The sequence below is a fragment of the Xenopus laevis genome, chromosome 1L, assembly GCF_017654675.1.
Source record: "Xenopus laevis strain J_2021 chromosome 1L, Xenopus_laevis_v10.1, whole genome shotgun sequence".
Taxonomy (NCBI): Eukaryota; Metazoa; Chordata; class Amphibia; order Anura; family Pipidae; genus Xenopus; species Xenopus laevis.
The window spans coordinates 29,713,421-29,735,500 of NC_054371.1; the positions used below are offsets into that span (position 1 = coordinate 29,713,421).

At 36.8% G+C, this 22,080-nt stretch overlaps 1 protein-coding gene across 3 annotated transcripts in view; it reads right to left on the reverse strand.

Annotated features, from left to right (window-relative positions):
• ldb2.S (LIM domain binding 2 S homeolog) overlaps positions 1-22,080 on the reverse strand; it is a 169,746-nt gene that overhangs the window by 24,054 nt on the left and 123,612 nt on the right. For all 3 annotated transcript variants that reach the window (XM_041582597.1, NM_001095715.1, XM_041582599.1), the window contains 2 exon segments: positions 14,790-14,912; positions 9,823-9,906 (listed from right to left, as the gene is read on the reverse strand). In XM_041582597.1, coding sequence (XP_041438531.1) covers positions 9,823-9,906; positions 14,790-14,912 — 207 coding nt within the window.

Genomic DNA, 22,080 nt, shown 5'->3' on the forward strand with positions numbered 1-22,080 from the left:
GGCATCCCAGTCCAACACTGGTGGGGGAACAGGGAATTTTCTGGGAGTTGCTTTGATACAGTTGGGGAGGCAGGGGTGACTACTGTAGTGACAATACTGGTAAAAAAGTGATGGGGGTAGTTCCCCTTTAAAGTGACATCCTCACTGAGTAAGGGTGGGTTTACACTGGTTAGAGGAGCAACTTCCTACTTTCCTTGGAAAGTGTCATAGCAAAAATCTGAGTTTTTTTTTTATCAAAGTCAGAATTTATCTCAATATTTTCTGCTACAAACTCCGCTCTCGTTTTTTACACCTACTTATTATTACACTTTCCCGAAAATTTGCTTTGCGAGAAAAAATCAGATTTTCATTATTTTTTTGGATATTTTTTATCCAATTTTTACTATGTTTTTTCGTATTTTTCACCCAAAAACTCAGATTTTTGCCCAAAAACGAAGAAAATGTTGGGGGTATTGCATGAAACCCAGTGCACATCAAAAAATCATTGTGGCTTCTACCATTGACTTATATGCCACCTATACAGGTCTGAGATGCCGGAATTTCTGATCCAGACTTTCCATCCTCTGGGTTTAATAAATTCCAAAAAATTTGTGATTTATTAAAAGTCTGATTTTATCAAAAGAATATCACACATTTTTCATGATTTTTGCATTCAGAGTTTAGTAAATAAGCCCCTTAGTATGTTGGGCACAAAGTAACTTGTTTAGATAGGGGTGGGTGAGAACTGAGTTGAAAATGCACATGGTCCTGTTAACATATAACAGAAAATAAGCAATACTGTAAATGGGAGTTCATGGGGTATTTCCTTAATAACGGAAGACTAGTAGTTTGGTCACTATTAACAGTAGGTTTTCTGGATATCAAAGAACACAGTGGCACATAGGGACTGAGCGAGTGAAAGAACCAGCCTAAATGTTTGATAAATGAAGGGCAACACTGTGACACCGCGACAGCATGTTGAATCCTTAATCAGGGAGTATAGAATTCACATCACTTGTTGAAAGGCTCACGTGTGAATACGTTTCAATTTCTGAGAAACCTGCCTTTCAACAGACAGTAAGATGGCAACTTAGAATGATAACATAAACAAGCGCCGGCATGTGTTAATATTAAACATAATGATAATGCAAAGCATAAAAAGAAAATTAGATTTTGTGTTTTCATGGTTGATTTGTAGCCACAGTTACAAATACCAATACACTGGTACCATACTGTACATATATCTGTGAGTATTTTTATTAACCTTCTCCGGCCACATTTATGTGTTTCCAAATAAAGCAGAAAACATAAATGTATAGCTTGCTTTAAAATGAACTTTTGCAGCTCCCAGACATGGAATTCCAACTAATATCTAGTTGATAGGCTTTAAATCACCCTAACAACTAGGCAGCATGAATGGAACATGTAGAAGAGTAGCAGACTTTGAGATTTCTGGAGATGTTGCCCATAGCAACCAATCAGATCTTTGCTTTTGTTTTCTAACTTGTAGGTGACTGTTAAAATCGAATTGCTGATTGGTTGCCATGGGAAACATCTCCGGAGATATTTATCGCCAATTTTAGTAAACATGCCTGCATAAAGCAAGAATAACATTAACACTGAACCCACTAGGAGTAATTTAGTTTCTAGGGTCACTGACCTCAGTTGTAGGATCAAAATACCAGCATGGAAAACATAGAAGATAAAAAATTCAGACCAGTTGAAAGGTTACCTATAATAGGACACGGTTTAACGTACTTAAAGTAGAAGGAAAGGTACCGAAGCAGTTTGTTGTCAATAGATTAGCCACAATAGTGCAAGCTATAACACTATTTATTCTGTAGAATGCTTTACCATACCCCAGTACACAGCTCTAGAAGCTCTCTGTTTGTTTAGGACAGCAGCTGCCATATTAGCTTGGTGTGACATCACATCTGGCCTGAGTTTCCCTGCTCAGTCATAGCTCTGGGCTCCGATTACAGCGGGGGGGGGATTGAAAGGAGCAAACTGAGCATGCTCAAGCCCTAGCCCTGGAGGTTTAAGCTGAAAACAGGAAGTCTGATACAGAAGCCCATGTGTACACAATAGAAGGAAAGTAATGCTGTGTTTCTTTTGACAGGGGACTCAGAGCAGCACTACTTTGAGGGTTAACTTGTGTATTTATATAGACCTTTCTGATAAAGTTTACTTAATTTTAGTCTTTCCTTCTCCTTTAAAGTTAATAATTTTAATGTAAACTGCCCCTTAAAAAGAAATTCTACTGACAAACCCAGGACCCCCTCCAAAGACCCCTTTCTGAACCACACGACGATTGGGGCGTCTCACAACTGTCCCAAATTACTGCATAAGCCATTTTGGCTCCACCTGGATGACCCAGCTGGGCAAAAGTTCCCCTTCTTTTACAAACTTGATGAACAAGCAGATCTTAGCATTTATTTTTAAATTACATGGACGTTTTAGTGGGGGGTACTACTAGTTAGTTTGGGGATCATCATTAATAAGAGGAAACAGGGCAATGGAAACAAATCCAGATCTTGTTCTTAAAGTGGAATTGTGCAGTCCATCTCCTGAGTAATATTTAATATACCATTTTTATTTCAACACGTTAAAATTGCAGTAAACAATGCTCTTGATACACAGATTGATTTAGTTTAGGGGCAGTGTTTCAGAATCCCATATAGCCTTGGATTAACTCAGTAGGTAAAGTACAAGTTGCTTGCAATTCTGTTTATGTGCTAATTTGGATCTTTATCTAATATAAAATGTATAGTTAAGATTCCTAAAGAAATGCATCCATCCCCACCCGCTATTTTATCAGACCTTCCATGACCTGAAACATTTGAACCTCTGAAATTATCAGATTTTGTTGCTGTTTCATTGCTTGACTTCCTAAGTAAGTAGAAGAGATCCGGGCCGTATCTTTCGGAAACAGCATGGGAAATCTCTATTTCCCTTTCTAACATCTACCAGTCCAGCGCTCAGTGTTGTTGAGTCACATTTCCTTCCTTCGGATGGCAGAAAATTGTAGCCTGCATTTTATTGTTTGCTGGGATGTATCTTAGGACGTAGCAAATTCAACAGCTCACTTTTACAGATAAAATCAGTAAATACTGGTAATCTATTACTATGTAGTCTCTGGGGGAATGGTCAGTGAATACTAAATGAAGCATGACCCCAATTCTTTCTCATGGTTTCAATGGGTGATCATCTTGCACCTTTAGATCCTTCACTACTGGTGGATTCCTGATTTCACTTTTCAACAGGATGGTGGGGTTATTATAAGTTGATGAAATGGACAAATGTTAAGTAGAGAAAACATGGCATTTCATTCTTTACATCTTTCCGCTGGGGTTAGGATTTGCTCCCTGTTTCTTTTATTGGAAGATCAATGTTCCAATGTGTGCATCAACCATCAATCTTATACCAGTTTACCATTACTGATGGCTTCCAAAAGCTTTGACCCGAAAGTAAAATTTATTAGAGAAGAAAGACACATTTAGCGGCAGATTTATTAAGGTTCCAGTTGTGTTTTCCATGAAAAGTTTTTCTAATTTTTTTGGTCACAATTCACATTTTCGGGTTTAAAAAAAACTCGAATTTTTTCGAGATCACAAAATTAGAAAATACACCATCTAAAACTTGTCGAGGTCATGTAGAAGTTAATGGCAGAGGTCCCTTGAACCACTTGAAGAAATTAATAGCCTTCATGATGTTCGAATTTTTTTCGGAGCATTTTGCCTGAAAACTCGATCAATTTGAGTGATTTGAGTTTTTCCCAAGTGTTTTTCAACCCCAAACTTGCTGATTCGAGTTTTTTTCCAATCAAGTTTTTTCTTAAATTGGAAACTAATCGAGTTGTGAGTTTATTCAAGTTCATTCGAGGGATTTAAAACTCTAAAATTCGACCTTTGATAAACAACCCCCTTAAAATCAAGGTGGCGACAGCTTGAGTAACAGACACCCCACTCTACAGCTCTATTCAGTTTATGTGACTATTAAAGGAGAAACAAACCCTTATTAAAAAAAAAACCTACCCCCCTACCCTTCATAGACCCCCCTCCCACAAGCCGGTCTCATTCTGAAGATTACCAAAGCGGCTGAAGATGGCACCTGTGAACTCTGCTGGACAGAATCTGCACGGAGGGGTAAGTAAAGAGTTGGGGGGCTAAGCTGGGGGGGAGGAGGGAGGGGGGTCTATGTAGGGTAGAGGGGTAGGATTTTTTATTAAGGGGTTGCTTCTCCTTTAAGAGTTGTACAAAGGTGACCTATTGAATACACCTGAGTGGATATACCAAATGGAATCAGCCCGGTGAGGTTAAAAACGTTTAGCCATTCCACTGATTGGGTCACATACCTTGCTAACTGATGGTCTCTTAGCTCTCCTTAATATATATTCATTCCCTTACTATTACTATTAGATGTAAGAGAGTTCTAAGAAAGACAGTACAGGTATGGGACCTGTTATCCAGGACCTGGGCTTTCCTGGATAAGGGATCTTTCCATAATTTGGATCTCCATACCTTGTCTCCTAAAAATCATTAAAACATAAAATAAACCCAATAGCCTGATTTTGCCTCCAATAAGGATTAATTATATCTTAGTTGGGATCAAGTACAAGCTACTGTTTTATTATTACAGAGAAAAAGGAAATCATTTTCAAAAAATTTAGTTATTTGATTAAAAATTAAGTCTATGGGAGATAGACTTCCTTTAATTCAGAGCGTTCTGGATAATGAATTCTGGATAACAGATCCCATACCTGTACATTTTCCATTTCCCTAGAACAATGTAAAGTAGTTCATGAATAATTATGGCTCCATGACCTTTTAAGGTGACATTTTACTAATTTAGTCCTGCCTTCTCTATTGGACGCTAAAATGAGTTTAAGGTGTCAAGATGTGGACTTTCCAGTCTTACGATGATGAAATATTATGACTGATGTGACATTTGCTTTATGGTAATTTATTACTATTGCTTTATGGCAAATGTTAGATTGTATGGCTATGCAATGTGAATATATCAAAGGGATGCTATTGATTTAGATGAGGTTTTGCAGCATGTAAAGTGCCACTGACATATTGTGCTCTAACTCATCGCTGCTCTACTTCATCATTCCACAGACTGTGGGAAATTCAGAGCACAAAAAATGATTTTTTTTTTTTCAGCAGCAGAAGGCCATCATATATTCTACAAACGGAACCCCAGCTTAAAGGGGTGGTTCACCTTTAAATTAACTTTTAGTATGTTATAGGCCAATCCTAATCAACATTTCAACATTTCATTTAGTCTTCAATATTAATTTTTTAATAGTTTTTTTTAGTTATTATTTTCTTCTGACTCTTTACAGCTTTCAAATGGCAGCGTCACTGACCCCCCCCCCCCAAAAAAAAAAACCAAATGCTCTGTAAGGCTACAAATATATTGTTATTGCTACTTTTTATTACTCTTTCTATTCAGGTCTCTCCTATTCCTATTCTCTCTTCTTCTTTGCCTACTTCTTCTTTACTCACGCTATCTTATTAAATAGCAATAAAGACAATCTTTCAAAAACCACAAATAATAAAAAAATGAAAACCAATTGCAAAATGTCTCAGAATATCACTCTCGATATCATACTAAAAGTTAACTCAAAGGCGAACAAAAAAAAGTTTTTACCGTAAAAAGGTGACTTTATGTGTGGCTTGTGCAAAATTCATAATTTTATACTTGCAGAGACCAGCCTCCACTCTTTGAAAGGAAGAATGTATTAGAGGTATGGGATCTTCTATCTGAAAACTCGTTATTCACAAAGCACCGACTTCATTATATCCAAATAATCCAAATTTTTAAAAATGATTTCATTTTTTTCTGTTATAATAAATCAGGACCTGATATATAATAATTAATCCTTATTGGAAGCAAAATCAGCCTATTGGGTTTATTTAATTATTACATGTTTTTCTAGTAGACTTTGTGTACGAAGATACAAATTACAGAAAGATCCATTATCTGAAAAACCCCAAGTCCCGAGCATTCTGGATAAAAGTTCCCATACCTGTATTTAAAAGGTTTATTTTTGTGTATATTTGTGCTAATCATCCCCAGTGAAAGACAGAAATATGTAAGTACAAAGTTGTTGAATAGACAAGGAGTAATTGGAGGCACCTGAACATCGACCATTGTTAGTGCTGAATCGTCAGATACAGGTAGAATCCTATTGTTTATATCTGTATATCTGACAATTCAGCTCTACATGTGTGTATTGAAACGGACGATCTTTCCTGGAAAGATTACACTATTTCCAGGAAATTGTAACCTCTATGGCAGGGGCGCCCAGACTTTGTTACCCTGGCATCTACTCCTGACACCTGGCCCTCATCAGATCTACCTTGATAGGGGGGAAGAGGGGGATCTGCAGAGTAGCCCCCCATGCTCAGCCCAAAGGCCCCGCTCTCCATCCCTCTGGGCCGCTCTTCTCCTCTCCCTGCCCTCCCTTCATGCTGATCTTCTCCTCTCCCTCCGTGCTGCTCTTCTCTCCCTTCCCTCCCTTCTGCTCGTCTCTTCTCCCTTCTTCCCTCCTGCTCGTCTTCCCCTTCCTTGGCATTCATGCCATGCCATGGTTGAGTCTCCATGGTCTTAGCTTGACAATCTGGTCCTGTAACTACCAGGTAGAATTGGAGTATGCCAAACAGAGTAGAGCAAGGCTTGACTAGAATTGGAGGCACCTGAACATCGACCATTGTTAGTGCTGAATCGTCAGATACAGGTAGAATCCTATTGTTTATATCTGTATATCTAACGATTCAGATCTACACGTGTGTATTGAAACGGACGATCTTTTCTGGAAAGATTACACTATTTCCAGGAAAGATTGTAATTGTAACCTCTGCCTACCTTAAGGAATTACTGTAAAAAACATTATATTTTTAATATTTTAAAACACTTTGATTTTTTTTCATTCTGTTCCTTTAAAAAGTTAATAAGAGAAAGCATCTTTACCGTAATAATAAGTGGGAATTCTCTTGCAAAGGTGGTTGGACTGGCAAGTGTAATAGGAAGTATTGAGCAAGGACTAGATGCCTTTCTAACCAATACAATATAGAGCTAATGGTATTAAAATTTTCATGCACCTTGAGCTCAATAAAAAAATACGTGTATCTTCTGTGTGTAAGAGAATTTGTAGTCAAACTTCTGGTTTTTTTTTGCCTTTTAAAAAAAATTTCATTTGCTTTGATAAAATCCTAGAAACTATCAGTGCTTCTGCCTGGAGACTATAACGCCACCCCCCCCCCCCACCAACCAGTTCTATATTTAGACTGAATGGTAGGAAGTCTGCAGCTTTAATAAAGGGAAAAGAAGCAGAGAAGCCTACTGAATGGTAAACTGTCAGCTCAAGAGATAGCCTGGCCTTTAGCCAATGAACTACAGATAAATGCTAGAGGAGCGCAGAGAAGAAAGTGACATGGACAGTGTAATGCAATGAATGAAAGTCCAGTCGTAAATCAGTTCCTGAGCCTGGTGTGCAATCAGGCATGTGTGTGTGTTAATCGCTTGAACTAGGGGTAAAATTGTTTTGTCAAGAGATAAATACTTTAAACGTTTAAGAAAGAGCCACATGCTAATATTCAGAAGATTATACTTACTTAAGAGAAGTGCAGTCTAGAAATCTCTGCCGATGAATGTACTTCTGGCATATTAAATACATATGTGCCAGGGCCATCCCCCCTTTCATTAAAGACTTTAGATTTGAGCACATGGATATATGGAGTATATATTCCTACTCTTTTAAGAGGAGTATAGGTTTTACAGGAAAACAGAGCCAACAGATATATCCTGATAAACATTGGCTGATACTTATCAATGAACATTTCCAATTTATATATTTTATATATATATATTTTTATATATATATATATATATATATATATATATATATATATATATATATATATTTATATATATGTATATACTGTATATATATAGCCGACTCCTCAGCCTTTCTCAAAGTGAAGGCGAAAGGCTGAGGAGTCAGCTGAAACGTTAGTTGCACCGCTGAGCGTGTTGTTCACCTTAAGGCCTGTGAGTGCAACTTCTTACAAACAATTACTATTTCAACTACCCACGAGGTTGTCGCCCAGGCAGATTCACTATATATATATATATATATATATATATATATATATATATATATATATATATATATATATATATATATATATATATATATATATCCTTATAAACGGGGAGTTCTGATGTCATCAGTTATAAACAGTGAGTTCTGATGTAATTTCTGTCACATGACTCACTGAAACTTGTGTATTATAATAAATAAAGTACCCCCAGCTGCAAAATATGAGGATCTTAGAAGTTACCTCGGAGTTTCATGACCTGTATATATAATTATATACCGTCATGAAACTCCTCGGTAATTTATAATATCCTTATATTTTACTGTATATATATATCAAAACTATGTTTGGACTTTGCCATGGTTGTCCTTTTGACTGGCACAGGATGATGGAATTTGGAGACCAGTAACAGCTGATGATAACAAGTTAGGTATCACCACTGTGCAGAATCATCTCAGTCTTTGCAATTGTAATGACAACGGGAGTAATTATATTTAATTTGCTAATATGATGACATAGGGTGACTAATATAACATTGCTGAACTAATTTTCTGCCACAATCAGAGCTCAATAGCCATTATTTGTATTTACTTGCCAGCCAGCAACAACGACACCGTAGAAAACAGAAGGCATACAAATGTTCTGATTCTAAGAGCTTACAGTCCAAAACCAAAAGCCTTTAGCAATCTCTTGGCATACATTCTAACAGGAAATAGGTAGAATAGATTTCGATTCAAGTTATCATCTGAAGTAGCCATTGCAATATAACAGGGATAAACGTTGCCACAGAGGTGGCTTTTGGATCTTCGTTGGATGGCATACACTACAGGATTATTATTTTTTTTCAAAAAAACAACAACAATAATTGGCCTGGGTCACAATTCAACATTCCAAAGAGGTCAGTGGAACATTTAAGAACATTTAAAGTCTCTTGGAATGGCCCAGATGAACAGTCTGGACCTAAATTAGTGGTTTCATAGATCTTATAGTCTGATAGTCTCTTGTGCAGTTCAGAAGGTACTTAACAAGGTATTGTGGCCCTGTATTATTTACTATAAATATTAAAGTATAAGATAATAACTATGAACATTACAACATGACAAAAAACACACTGTTTCTATAAAGTGCACCAGACAATTACATATCCACAGGTAATTTTCTCTAGGGGCAATAGAAGCTCATTGAAATAATAATGTCATGCTCAGAATCTCATGATATAAAGCAGTTACATCGTTGCAGTCTATTTCATACAGAGAACCTTTCTTTTCAGCACAGTGCTCTCCTATACATTTAGAGGATTTTTATGAATATTGACGCCATTTCTTTTCACTGATGCATTAAATGAAATGAAACTCGTAGAGCAAAAGGGAGTGGTGGGGAAAGAATTATCCTTACCTAGTGATTCCAGGGGATATGGAACGTGTGAGCTAAATGAATCATCCGTGCATGCACAATCTGCTATAATTAAACTATTATCCCATAATGGACTGCTTGGTCCATTTACCACAACAATACACTGGCCATTTCCATTGTTTCCGTGGCTTATACAATCTCTGTTCATTTGCCCCCTGAGTGATCAGTGCCAAGGACAAATCCCATACGTTGGATATTTGGTCTGAAAGTAATTCATTTGTACTAATGATACATTTTCTAATTTTACAACAGTCTGTCTGTGCCTCTGATATATAAGTAGGTTTTTGGCTTATTTGTTCAGGTAGTAACAATCACATCTTACCCTGAGGTAGTTGAGAGTGAAGTTGGTTAGGCCCATACGAGTGATATTTTTGGAAAGTTGTTCCAGCACCTGAGGATCTTGTGCCTGTAGAGCAAAAATGATTGTTGAGAGTGGTTTAGGTATGAGCATTAAATGTGCTCTCATTGATCAGTAGATGTCTGTAAGTATCGAGTCGGCGGCTCTGCTGACACTCTATTTGAGAAAGAACTTAACAGGGTATAAATTCAAATGAGAAAAAATATAAGTGATTAGAAAAATCATTGAGCAGACATGGATTCACGGCAAGATCCCTCTTTTCTCAATCTGCTTATGTTTTTGCAGAAAAATCTCACTGTGAACAAAGTGCTCATTGACCCCAATGTATTGTGGAAAAATGTGTCATGAAAAAATGCCTATTTACTTTAATTTATCCACCATGGGAAAAGTCACTGCGAAAAACCAGCCACTGATAGCAAAGCATTTTGCATGAAGAAGTTTCTGTGACTTGCCTTCATAAATTTTCGTCATTTTGCAAATTGTCCCGCGTTTTCCCGAAATTTTTAGCGAAGTGAAACGGGCAGATGCACACATCACTAGTTAGAATAATATGAGCACTATCTTCATTACTTGACAAACATTAAACACTAAACTTTTCTTTGATACTGAAAAAATAAATCATGTAGATTGCAGGCTTAAAAAGTCACCCTGGGCATTTTTACATTCATTTTTTTTACTTTTCCTTTAAAAATACAATTATGGCAGAAGACTAATAATCTTTGCCACAACGGATATCCTTAGTACATAAGCCATCAGTACCGAAAATCACTTTTTATGGAAGCATGGTACAAACTGAGTCAGGAGTCTGGTGTAAGGGACCACAGCAAGACAGGCACTCATTAGCATAAAATAAGGATTAAAAGGTGTACAACTTTAAAATGATTTAAAAAAAAAATTCTGTTATCCAGAATGATTGGGACATGAGGTTTTTCCATATAAGGGATCTTTGTATAATTTGGGTCTCCATACTTTAAGGGGCCCATTTATTAAACCTCAAATTTATCTGGTCAAAGTTTTTAAGCGAAAAACTCGATTTTTTTGTTGAAAAAAACCCCCCTCATATTTCTAGAGATTTTTTACACCCCAAAAAAATCCAAATCCAAAACTACTTCATCTCAAACCCGTTAAGGTCATGTAGAAGTCAATGGCAGATGTTCCTGAAGTTGTTTCTTGACATCGTGATCTGCACTGGATAATCCAATAAAGTTTGGGTTTTCATGAGATAATCCGAAAAAGTTGAGTTTTTGGAGCGTCAATGGTACGATATAAATTGACCCTCGATTTTTTATGATGTTAATTCGCTCCGATTTTTTTTTTGAAAAGTTATTGATAAATTCGTGGAAGGGAGTTTGGTAGACTTTGTTTTCATTAAAAAAATGTTTTTGATTAATTAGAGTTTTAGTAAATAACCCCATAAATCTACATTAAATAAACCCTATAGGCTGCTTTTGTTTCCAATAAGGATTAATTATATCTTAGTTGGATAAAGTACACAGTACTGTTTTATTATTATGGAGAAAAAGGAAATATTTTATATTTGTCTATGAGAGGTGGCCTTCCTGTAATTCAGAACTTTCCGGATAACAGATCCTATACTTGTAAATCTATAAATTCTGCTAGTTAAAGGCTATTGGTTACAATTCATTGGACATTTATGTAAATACACCAGTGCTGTATATGGAAACTTCTAGCATTCTGAAGCTCCCAACATGAATTGGAATATTTGAGGTGCCTTGATTCCTTAAAACATCTAGGGGTTCCCTCATACTAGTCAAGGATGTTATCTATAAATATATTTTTGCTGTAAACCATGCTTTTTCATATGCTTGCTTGATTTCTGCAATTTTCTAGAATTTTTCTAGAAATTTAGTAAACATTATTATTTGGGGTGGCTATTCTTCTTATAGCATGAGTGGTTTTATGTATAAAGGGTTAATGGGATAAACCATATATAAATAAGCACCCCTTCTGTGTTGTGTAGTTATTTATGATTATATAGAATCTAATTATACTTAAAAATCTGATGATTCATTCCTTCTTCTGTTTTAGCGCAGAGTCACACGTGCGAGCAGAGATGGAAGCAGCAACTGCTCTAGATAATTGAAAACCTCTCTAGAGAACAAGAGCTTTCAGGCAGGAGCAATCTATTTTCTACTTGAATTTCAGAATATTTCAGCAATAAATAAAGCTATTGTTTAGGGTATGTTGATTATGGCACGTATTGTCTGTGTAGCACTATATTTGCACCATGCCACTGAACAACCTATACTAATAAAATTAAATATAGATACAGGTATGGGATCTGTTATCCAGAATGCTTGGGAACTGGGGGTTTCCAGATAAGGGGCCTTTCTATAATATGGATCTTCGTGTCATAAAAGGGTGGCTCACCTTCAAATGAACTTTTACTATGTTATAGAATGGTCAGTTCTAAGCAGCCTTTGAATCGGTCTTCATTATTTATTTTTTATCATTTTTGAATGACTTACCTTCTTCTTCTGACTCTTTCCAGCTTTCAAATGAGGGTCACTGACCCCATAGAAAAACAAATGCTCTGTAAGGCTACAAATGTATTGTTACTGCTACTTTTTATTACTCATCTTTCTATTCAGGCCTCTCCTATTCATATCCCAGTCTCTTATTCAAATCAGTGTATGGTTGCTGGGGTAATTTGGACCCTAGCAAATCACTGATCACTGAAATTGCAAACTGGAGAGCGGCTGAATATAAAGCTAAATAACACAAAAAATATATCTAATAAAAAATTAAAACCAATTGCAAGTCGTCTCAGAATATCACTCTCTACATCATACTAAAAGATCATTTAAGGGTGAACAACCCCTTTAAGTCTTTTATTGTTTACAAATCATGTAAACATTAAATAAACCCAATAGGCTGGTTTTGCTTCCAATAAGGATTCATTATATTTTAGTTGGGATCAAGTTACTGTTTTATTATTACAGAGAAAAAGGAATTATTTAAAATTTTTTGGATTATTTGATTATAATGGGGTCTTTGGGAGACGGCCTTTTCTTAATTCGGAGCTTTCTGGATAATGGGTTTCCGTATAACTGATTCCACACCTGTACAGGAACTGTTACCCATTATGCCTTTTTGTCTGAAAAAAAGTTATTTTGATAATTGGAGACCCATTTAAGGGGTTGTTCCCCTTTAAATAATTTTTAATATTATGTAGAAATTGATATTCTGAGACAATTTGCAATTTTGCAATCTGGTTGCTAGGGCCCAAATTACCCTCGCAACTACTGTATGCATTAATATAAATAGCAGACTGAAATATGAATAGGAGAGGCCAGAAAAGAAAAATGATTAATAAAAAGTAGCAATAACAATTTAGCCTTATAGAAAGTCAGCAATTATATATATATATATAATTATATAATAATGATATATAGTTAAATACAAAAATAATAATAATTCAGAAACTATAAAAAAAAAGAAAAAAAGAAGGCCCATTTTAACGTTTCTTAGCGATTCTATAACATACTAAAAGCTAATTTAAAGGTGAACCACCCCTTTCAACTCTGCAATAGAATTGTTTTTACAACATCAATCAATCAACATAATTTAAGATCATAGGAAATATCATGTTAAATAGGCAAAAATATATGTTAAAAATGTTGAAAAAAGAAACGTTAAATAGAATAATTAATGATGTTTTGCAGAGCGATATGTTGGGCATCATGTCATGCACGGTGCAAATGTGACTGAATGTAAACGTTGTTAATTGAAAATAAAAGTCAGTATAACTGACAAGTAAATACTCGCAGGATTAATTATAACTAGCATTTGTATCCCATTCATTTACATTACCATCAAACATCACACCAAGAAGCCTAAGGGGCAAATTTACTAAGCATCGAAAATTCGACAGCGCCTTTTTTTTTTTGGTAGCGCAACACTTCGCCAGGCGAAAATGCGTTAAGACAACGCTAATTCACTAACATGCGAAGTTTCGTCCAGGGCGCGAACGCCGGCTAGGTTGCGCTAGCATAAATTCGGCAAGCAGAGCGAAGTTGCGCTATCGTTGGCTAATTTGCATACGGCGGGAAGTTAAAGTTGAATGGACGTATATGTTGCAGCAAATACATTACATTACACAAGCCCAGGGAAACCTTAATAAAATAAAATAGAGTTGTTATATTGCCCTACACATGAGACCAGTGTATAGTTTATGTGCCATATGTTAGGAAATGTAGGGGGGAAGCCGGGTACCCAAAAAAAAATTACTCTCTTTTGCAGCCTATCACCCTGTAAAAAGTAAAAGACGCCAGCGTTTTTTGGGACTTTTGAGGAAGTCCTATCTACTCTATTGCACTTCGCCTGGTCTGAGGTGGCTAAGTCTGGCGCTCAGTAAAATCTGCATCTTAGAGAATTTGCGCAGTTACGTCCCTTCCCTAGAGTGCAACTTCGCCTGGCGATTGAGTACGAATGAGCGCCAGTGTCAGTCTCTTTCGCTAGTGAAGTTACGCCTGCGCCTGTTAGTAAAGTACCAAAATGACGTCACGCTGGAAAATGTTGCCAGCGTTATTCAATTCGCCCTTTAATAAATTTGCCCCTTAGAGTTCATATAAATACTTGGGATTTTTTTCTATCACAATAAAAGGAATGACAATGTGCATGGATATTTATTGCAGCCTGTAGAGGATCTCCAAAAATATATTTTTTTTCCTTTTTACATTAAATGCAATGAGACATAAATGATGCTGTGCACCAATGGAAAGATTATAGATCCCACGGTGGAACTGCACTAAGCCCTTGTGACCAGTTATTTAGATTTTGCAGTTTGACAGAACAAAAGATCCGAATGCCACTGAAAGCCTGAGAGCTGATAAAGGCATCCCCATTATCATGATTTGCATGCAGAGTATGTTTTTTATGAATATGCTGCTGGATGAATGAGTACTTACATGCATGGCTAAAATGCTGCGGGGTAGTAACTCTCTGTATTGTCTAATGGTAAAGTGCCATGTTTTAATTCTCATGAGATCATCGAACGTAAACTCCAAGATGAGCCGGCCTTCGGTACACACCTGCAGAAAGAAGTATACACGCTCATTATTTTAATTGATCTATTTAATCATCACTTGAATTACATTGTATAATGAGTAATGAATTCTGTCCATTCTTAAAGGGGAACTCCTAGTTCCAAACAAACCAAACATAATACAGACACCCCTAATATACACATCACAGTTACCCGTTTCTTCAAAAAGTATAAACAAATGCCATTTTCTATGCTGAAATCCAGTTCTTCTCTTTCTGCATCATTTGAAATCCTGGCAGGAAAGGAGGGACTAAACACTGATGTTATAAATTGTAACAACTTCTCCACAGCTTACAGACAGCGTGCAGGAACTACATAACCCACAATGCATTGCACTGTGATGTTCCTTTCCTTATTGAAATCACGTGTGCATTGAATTGTGGGGTTTGGAGGATGCAGGCTGAGGACAGATGGCTGTTGATACAAAGTAACAGTAGTCAGCCAGCTCAGCAAAGTAGTCAGACAGATTAGCAAAGTACTCAGACAGGTCAGCAGGAGAACAGGGGGCTAGGCTTAGGGAACTGTCAGATACCATTAAAAATCATGAAAAGTCTGCATATTTATTAATTGGTGTATATTGTAAAGTTGCTTGAAATTATGTTTACTTTTCAAAAAGCTTAAGTTATATTTTTAGAGAGTTCCCGTTTAAGGTTACCATACCCTTGAAAATTCAGGGACACCATATCTCCCAACATTTTAGAAATAAAAAGAGGGAGAAAAAAGTTGGCACGCGTAGCGTGGCATTTTTTGACCGCGCCCATTTTTGTGGTCACACCCCCTAATTACCATGTTCATTTTACAAAATGTGGCAGGTTATAAAAGTTTGAACATATTTCTGTGTTTTTTTTCTCCAGTTATTACAGTTTTGCTAATGAAGGTGAATTGCCCTTTAAGCTGTGAGTCTTTTCCCAAGGACCCTGTTATCTTATATTGTTACAATTACTTATTTGCTAGAAATTGTTACAAAAGTATCTTATAAGCAGCTGTGGCTATTCTGGGCTCTCTACCAAAAGCCAATTAAGTTAGAAACTTTGTTTCTTTTTCTTGCTGTTCAGTGCAAAGAAAAATGGGACTTTCCAGTTTAAATGAGGGGTTGAGCTGTCAAAAGAGGGACTGTCCCTCTAAAAAAGGGACAGTTGGGAGGTATGGGGACACCTCTAATAAATGCATGTTGCAGAGCTGCAGTCAGGGCCGGACTGGCCTAGCAGGGCACCAGAAAAAAAAACGGTGGGCCCTGGTCCTCGTGGGGCCCCCTGCTGACACAAGTTTGCTTTTCTCCTGGGTGCCATCGCTTCACTCCACCCCCATGTGCTTGAACAATCGCATTGGCAAAGAGAAATCAGGTATGTGAAGTGCAGGTGGTAGTGGCGCTTTGTGGGAGGTTGGTGTGGGGGGGCCCCCAAGTAACAGCCCCAAAACATCACAGTCTGACACAGGTTGCAGTGATTGCATGTCATTTAAATTGCAGCCCTTCTAGCCGGATTTTCTAGACAAGTCCCTGAATTGAAAGTAATCCGGTAACCATAGTTCATTTTGTCCCCTAAACTGACCACCCAGCCAGTGAACTCAATGATATTCTTCCTTATCTTGTCTTATGGGCGTGAGATCAACAAATTGTACCAAAAATATAGTTGTACCCAAATGAAGTAATGTTTTTTACTGCATATAAACATATATATATATATATATTGTTGCTTTGCCACCAATGGATATGGCATTACTTTTACTTGCACTTCTACGTGCACCTTGACTGGACATGTTTCTGCACTTTTGGTTACTAAACTCTGACACATCGGATTATATGTATATGGGGATTACGGTCACATCAGCAATTCGCACTTACTGATGCATTTTTAAATCTGGTTTCACTGAAGGTGTATACACCTACCTATGACATCATACTGACCTTTTGGCGTCACTTTAGAGTTCAAATGTGAGGGTTTGTGTGTAGTGTTTACTTACTGAAGACAGCTCGAGTATTGGAGCCGAAACATTGAAATAAACCACAATTTTTTTTTTGTGTTTGCAAAAAAGTCCTTGGAGTGCAGTTTATTTGGTAAATGGTATACATATATATATATATATATATATATATATATATATATATATATATATATATATATATATATATATATATATATATATACAGCATATGGTGTGCATTGGGTGTGAAAGGAGGGATTTCATTGCTTTCACCCAATTGTGTCCGTACCCTTATCATGTATTCAACTGGAACTAAAAGCTGGGGCATAAACATAGAACACTGAATGCATCTCCCTCTTACTGTTTGTACAACAACTTCATTGGATACTGGAATTTGTGACTCACAAGTCGCAACATCTAAATTGCTGAGGGCTGAACACCCCTTCTATGTATAATTGAGTATAAATATGGCATTTAGGCCAGCCTGACGACCACAGTAATGGCTCCGTTTGGGAGCAGTTCTCAGCTTGCCTTGAGACTGAGGAATGAATGCCAGCAATACAAGCAATTTGATTATTAATGCAATCATTTCAATTTTGCCATATGCGGCATATATATATATATATATATACACTATAGCTTTCTGCTGAACTCTGCTTGTTAACAGCACAAATATATGGCTCCCCTGTGGAGAACTGGGGGGAGGGAATAAAAAGAACTTTTACGTTTACATTTTACTGGAGTGTAATATTTTTTTTTCTTTACATTTTGCTGACTTGTCAGGTTACTTGCTTGAGATGAGAAGGCGCAATTTAACTCTTTCAGTTCAGCACATATATTAGTAGCAGAATTACAGGAGGAGAGAAAACCATGTTCTACCGCCTTTTTGTTGTTCCTTAATTACATCTTATTAAAGTCATATTTACATTTTTATGAATATTTATGAGTAGTTACAGTTTTTACCAGAGGCAAAAACGTACATATCCCCCTTCACTTTATCCCAGAGTCATGTGCTTTATTTTTAACAGAAATAATTGAAAAACATTTCTGACTCGGCAGGAAAGTTTGTAAAATAGACTCTTTTCGATTCCCCAGGTCAATCTATCATAATCCTTCCTGTAAGAATCTTTCAGTCAAAAGGAACAAATAAATATGATATGATACGTATATGGGGGAAGCAGTAACATAAACAGCAAGATACTTTATTTAACTACCAGAACAGAAATATTTAGATTCAAGAGCCATTGCAATTCTCTTATTTTTTGATTAGTGTCCGTGAAGTAACATTGTGATCCCTATATAATTTCCTTACATTGGATCAGCACGCCGGTCCCATTCTAAAGATTACCAATGAACTCCGCTGGACAGAATCTGCACGGAGGGGTAAGTAAAGAGTTAGGGGCATTTGCCCAGGGGGCAGCTAGACTGGGGGGGAGGAGAGAGGGGGGTCTATGTAGGGTAGGGTTTTTTAACTTTAGGGTTTAGTTCTCCTTTAAATATACTAGAAAATAATGTAAACATTAAATAAACCCAATAGGCTGGTTTTGCTTCCAATAATGATTCATTATATCTTAGTTGGGATCAAGTACAAGCTACTGTTTTATTATTACAGAAAACAAGGAAATCATTTTTAAAAATGCTGATTATTTGTATATAAAGGAGTCTGTGGGAGACGGCCTTTCATTAATTCGGAGCTTTCTGGATAACGTGTTTCCGGGTTAACGGATCCCGTACCTGTACTGTAATTTCCTTCACTGCTTTTACACTGCAATTCACTGTTTTTAAAAACTGCGCATTAATAAAGCAGCACATGTTATAGAGATGTCACAAGTAAAAATTGGTATAGAAGTAGTTTTTGTGATGTAATGCAGCAGGTTCATTGTGGTAAAAAAAAAATGCCCTTTTAAAGCATAACATTATTTTGTAGGTTTAAGATATGCCACAACTGAATCCGAATCCTAATTTGCATATGCAAATTAGGGGAGGGGAGGGAAATCGCGTGACTTTTACAAGGAAGTAAAAAAAAATCCCCTTACCACCTCTAATTTGCATATGCAAATTAGGATTTGGTTCGGTATTCTTTTGCAAAGAATTCGGGAGAATCCAAAATAGTGGATTCGGTGCATCCCTACTAAAATAGCAGTCAGTTCAAATCAGGTACATTCTGCACTCTTGAGCTTTACTCCAATCATCTGTAAAGGCCACAATGTTTCCCATGTTTTTCCTGTGCAAAGGCTAAATGGCACCCACAATAACCTGGGCACAATGAAGAACAAAGATTATTAAAGTTTATTCACCCACTCACTTCCACACATTTTACAATTCATCCTTCCTTGGGGATTGTTGCTGGGGAACCCTGGTGCTACTGCCACCCTGGACATGGCAGTAGCTCCAGGGTTCCCACAGCATCAATAGTCAGTAGCACCACTGCATCTGATTTGAGTAAAAGGGAATATTTCTGGCAGTTGTACAGCCACAAATACCCTGGGATCGTGGGGAAATGCTGTATTATGGGTAAAATCAAAATCATGATTTATTTCCAAAACTACATTTCAGCTTTTGTGGATGCAAATTCAGTGAGCTGTCTAGACAAGGGTGTTTGCAAATGCAAAAGCTGTACAAAACCCAGCAAATGTGGAGAATAACAGAAGCTGAGGGAACCAATGCAGGTGCTGTGAGTGATAAGTCGCCAACAGAGATAAAGGGGTGTTGGGTGTTGCTGCAGGTTTGGATGGAGGGGAGCTCCCCCTTCCCATTTTATTTGGAGTAAACTGCCTATGTGTGGCTGAAAATTTACAGAGGAGCAAGTCCTATACAGGCAAACTGCCAGGGAACCAGACTGTAACTATAGAGGAAGCATAAACCTGCAACTGCTAGAGGGCCTGAAATACATAGGGCCCTGTAGGGCACAGTTTATTTATATATTTATCAAAACAATTCTTATTCTAAAATTATTTTGCTGTGGGGCCCATAACTCTAGTTATGCCACTGGTATTGGTTACAAAGGAATAACTTGTGAGTTGAGTTTACGTTGAGTTTACGTTATGCACTGAAGTGAATAAACAAACAAACAGATTTCTGTAACTTTATCCCAGGTTTAGCTGTCTTTTACTTTGCATATAATGTTGTCAAGGCTGCCACTGAGTGTATTCCCACAATAGATAGATAGATAGATAGATAGATGGATATATAGATAGATAATAAACGGACAAATAGATATATTGATGGATGGATAGATGATAGACAGAGATAGATAGATGATAGATATATAGATGATAGATACATAGAGAGATGATAGACAGACAGATGAATCAAATTCAAATTACTTACACTCACATTCAAGGCCCTTAATAATGAAACCCCTCCCTATATTTCATCTCTAATCTCCAAATACACTCCTTCACGAAACCTACGCTCTGCTTCTGATCTTCGCCTCACTTCTCCTCTGGTCACTTCTGCCCATTCTCGTCTACAAGACTTCTCTCGGGCTTCTGCTTTTCTCTGGAACTCTCTGCCACAAGCTGTCAGACTTTCTCCTTCCTTCCAAACTTTCAAGCGCTCCTTAAAGACCCATCTGTTCAAAGAGGCCTATTCGATGTACCTTAATTAATCATTGCTGTATCAAAAATGACAAAGTGTTTATACAATCCTAATGTCTCAATTGTACCCTAACCTTTTAGTTTGTAAACTCTAATCTCTAGGTCCTTCTAACCCTATTGTACTCTGTAATCCTTGTCTGTTATCCACCATTTATTCCCGGTTTGCTATAACTGCAGTAAAGCACTGCGTATCTTGACAGTGCTATATAAATAAATGATGATGATGATGATAGATAGATAAATGATAGATAGATACATAGAAAGATGATAGACAGAGCGATAGATAGATGGATGATAGATGGACAAACAAACGGATGGACGGATAGATAGATGATAGACAGACAGATATATATGCACAATAAAGGTGCTCCATAATCATAACCATTTTAAACAGCTGTAGCCATTCTTTGTACAGAAAAGGGATTTATTCTGAAGTACAGAATTTAATTTAATCAGTTCATTTATTTTTTCCATGGTAAACAAGCTAGAATGAATCCACATTGTTAGCAAATCAATATCATTCAGCCTTTGTTTTTTTTAATTGGACTTGGCTTTCATAAAATAATTGAATGACTGTAGTGGATGTTTACTAAATCTGTTGAATTAATATTCTTCTATCTCATAATACTTTCCTCAACCGCTCTTTTTTGTGTGTGTCTTAACCTAATATTTGTTGTCAAACTGCAACCAGAACACTCATGCTGTGAATCACTGACAGATCTCACCTGCTCTAACTGGCTGATTCCATGAGTCAGCAATTTACAACCATTTGAATTAAAAAAAACAAAAACGATCAAACTTATTTGTGAAAGAAGCTATTAAGAATCCATTAGAGTTGGTATGGATTTTTATACCCATGGCAGTTCCTTCTTTAAACTTGTGTAATATAACATGGAGAAGGAAAGGCATCATATTGGAGTCATCACTATTGATGTTCCGCATGTGGCTGTGTTAACAACGAAAGTATTTTCTTCAGAAACACTAAGCTACCTCTGCACCAGCACCATAATGTTCTGTGCTCCTAACTCTTAGCATATGCTTTTTCATTAAAGTTTTGCTTTTTTCTCTGCATAGCAGTTAGAAGAAATAAGAAGCAGAAAGAGGATCACTCCATGGTGTTTGCTGGAATAACATTTGGCACCCCCAAGTGGCAAATTACTTTCCTTCTCCTATAAAACAAGGTGGTCCAATGTCAAGAAAGACTCCTAATCCAGAAAACCCCAGGTGGTGAGCATTCTGAATAATAGATCCCATACCTGTACATCTTTTTGTTGCCCTATTTCAGCTTATTAATGCAATTTGGTACATTATAATCATAGCCGACTCTACTAAATAGTCCCCTATTAGTGCAGGTTTGGGACCTGTTATCCAGAATGCTTGGGACCTGAAGTATTCCGGATAAGGATTCTTTCCGTAATTTGGATCTCCATACCTTAATTCTACTAAATAATAATTTAACAAATAAACCCAATGGGATTGTTTTGCTTCCAATAAGGATTTATTATATCTTAATTTGTATCAAGTGCAAGCTACTGGTTTATTATTACAGACAAAAAGGAAATCAGTTTTAAAAATCAGAATTATTTGATTAAAATGGAGTCCACGGCAGATGGCATTCCCACAATTCCGAGC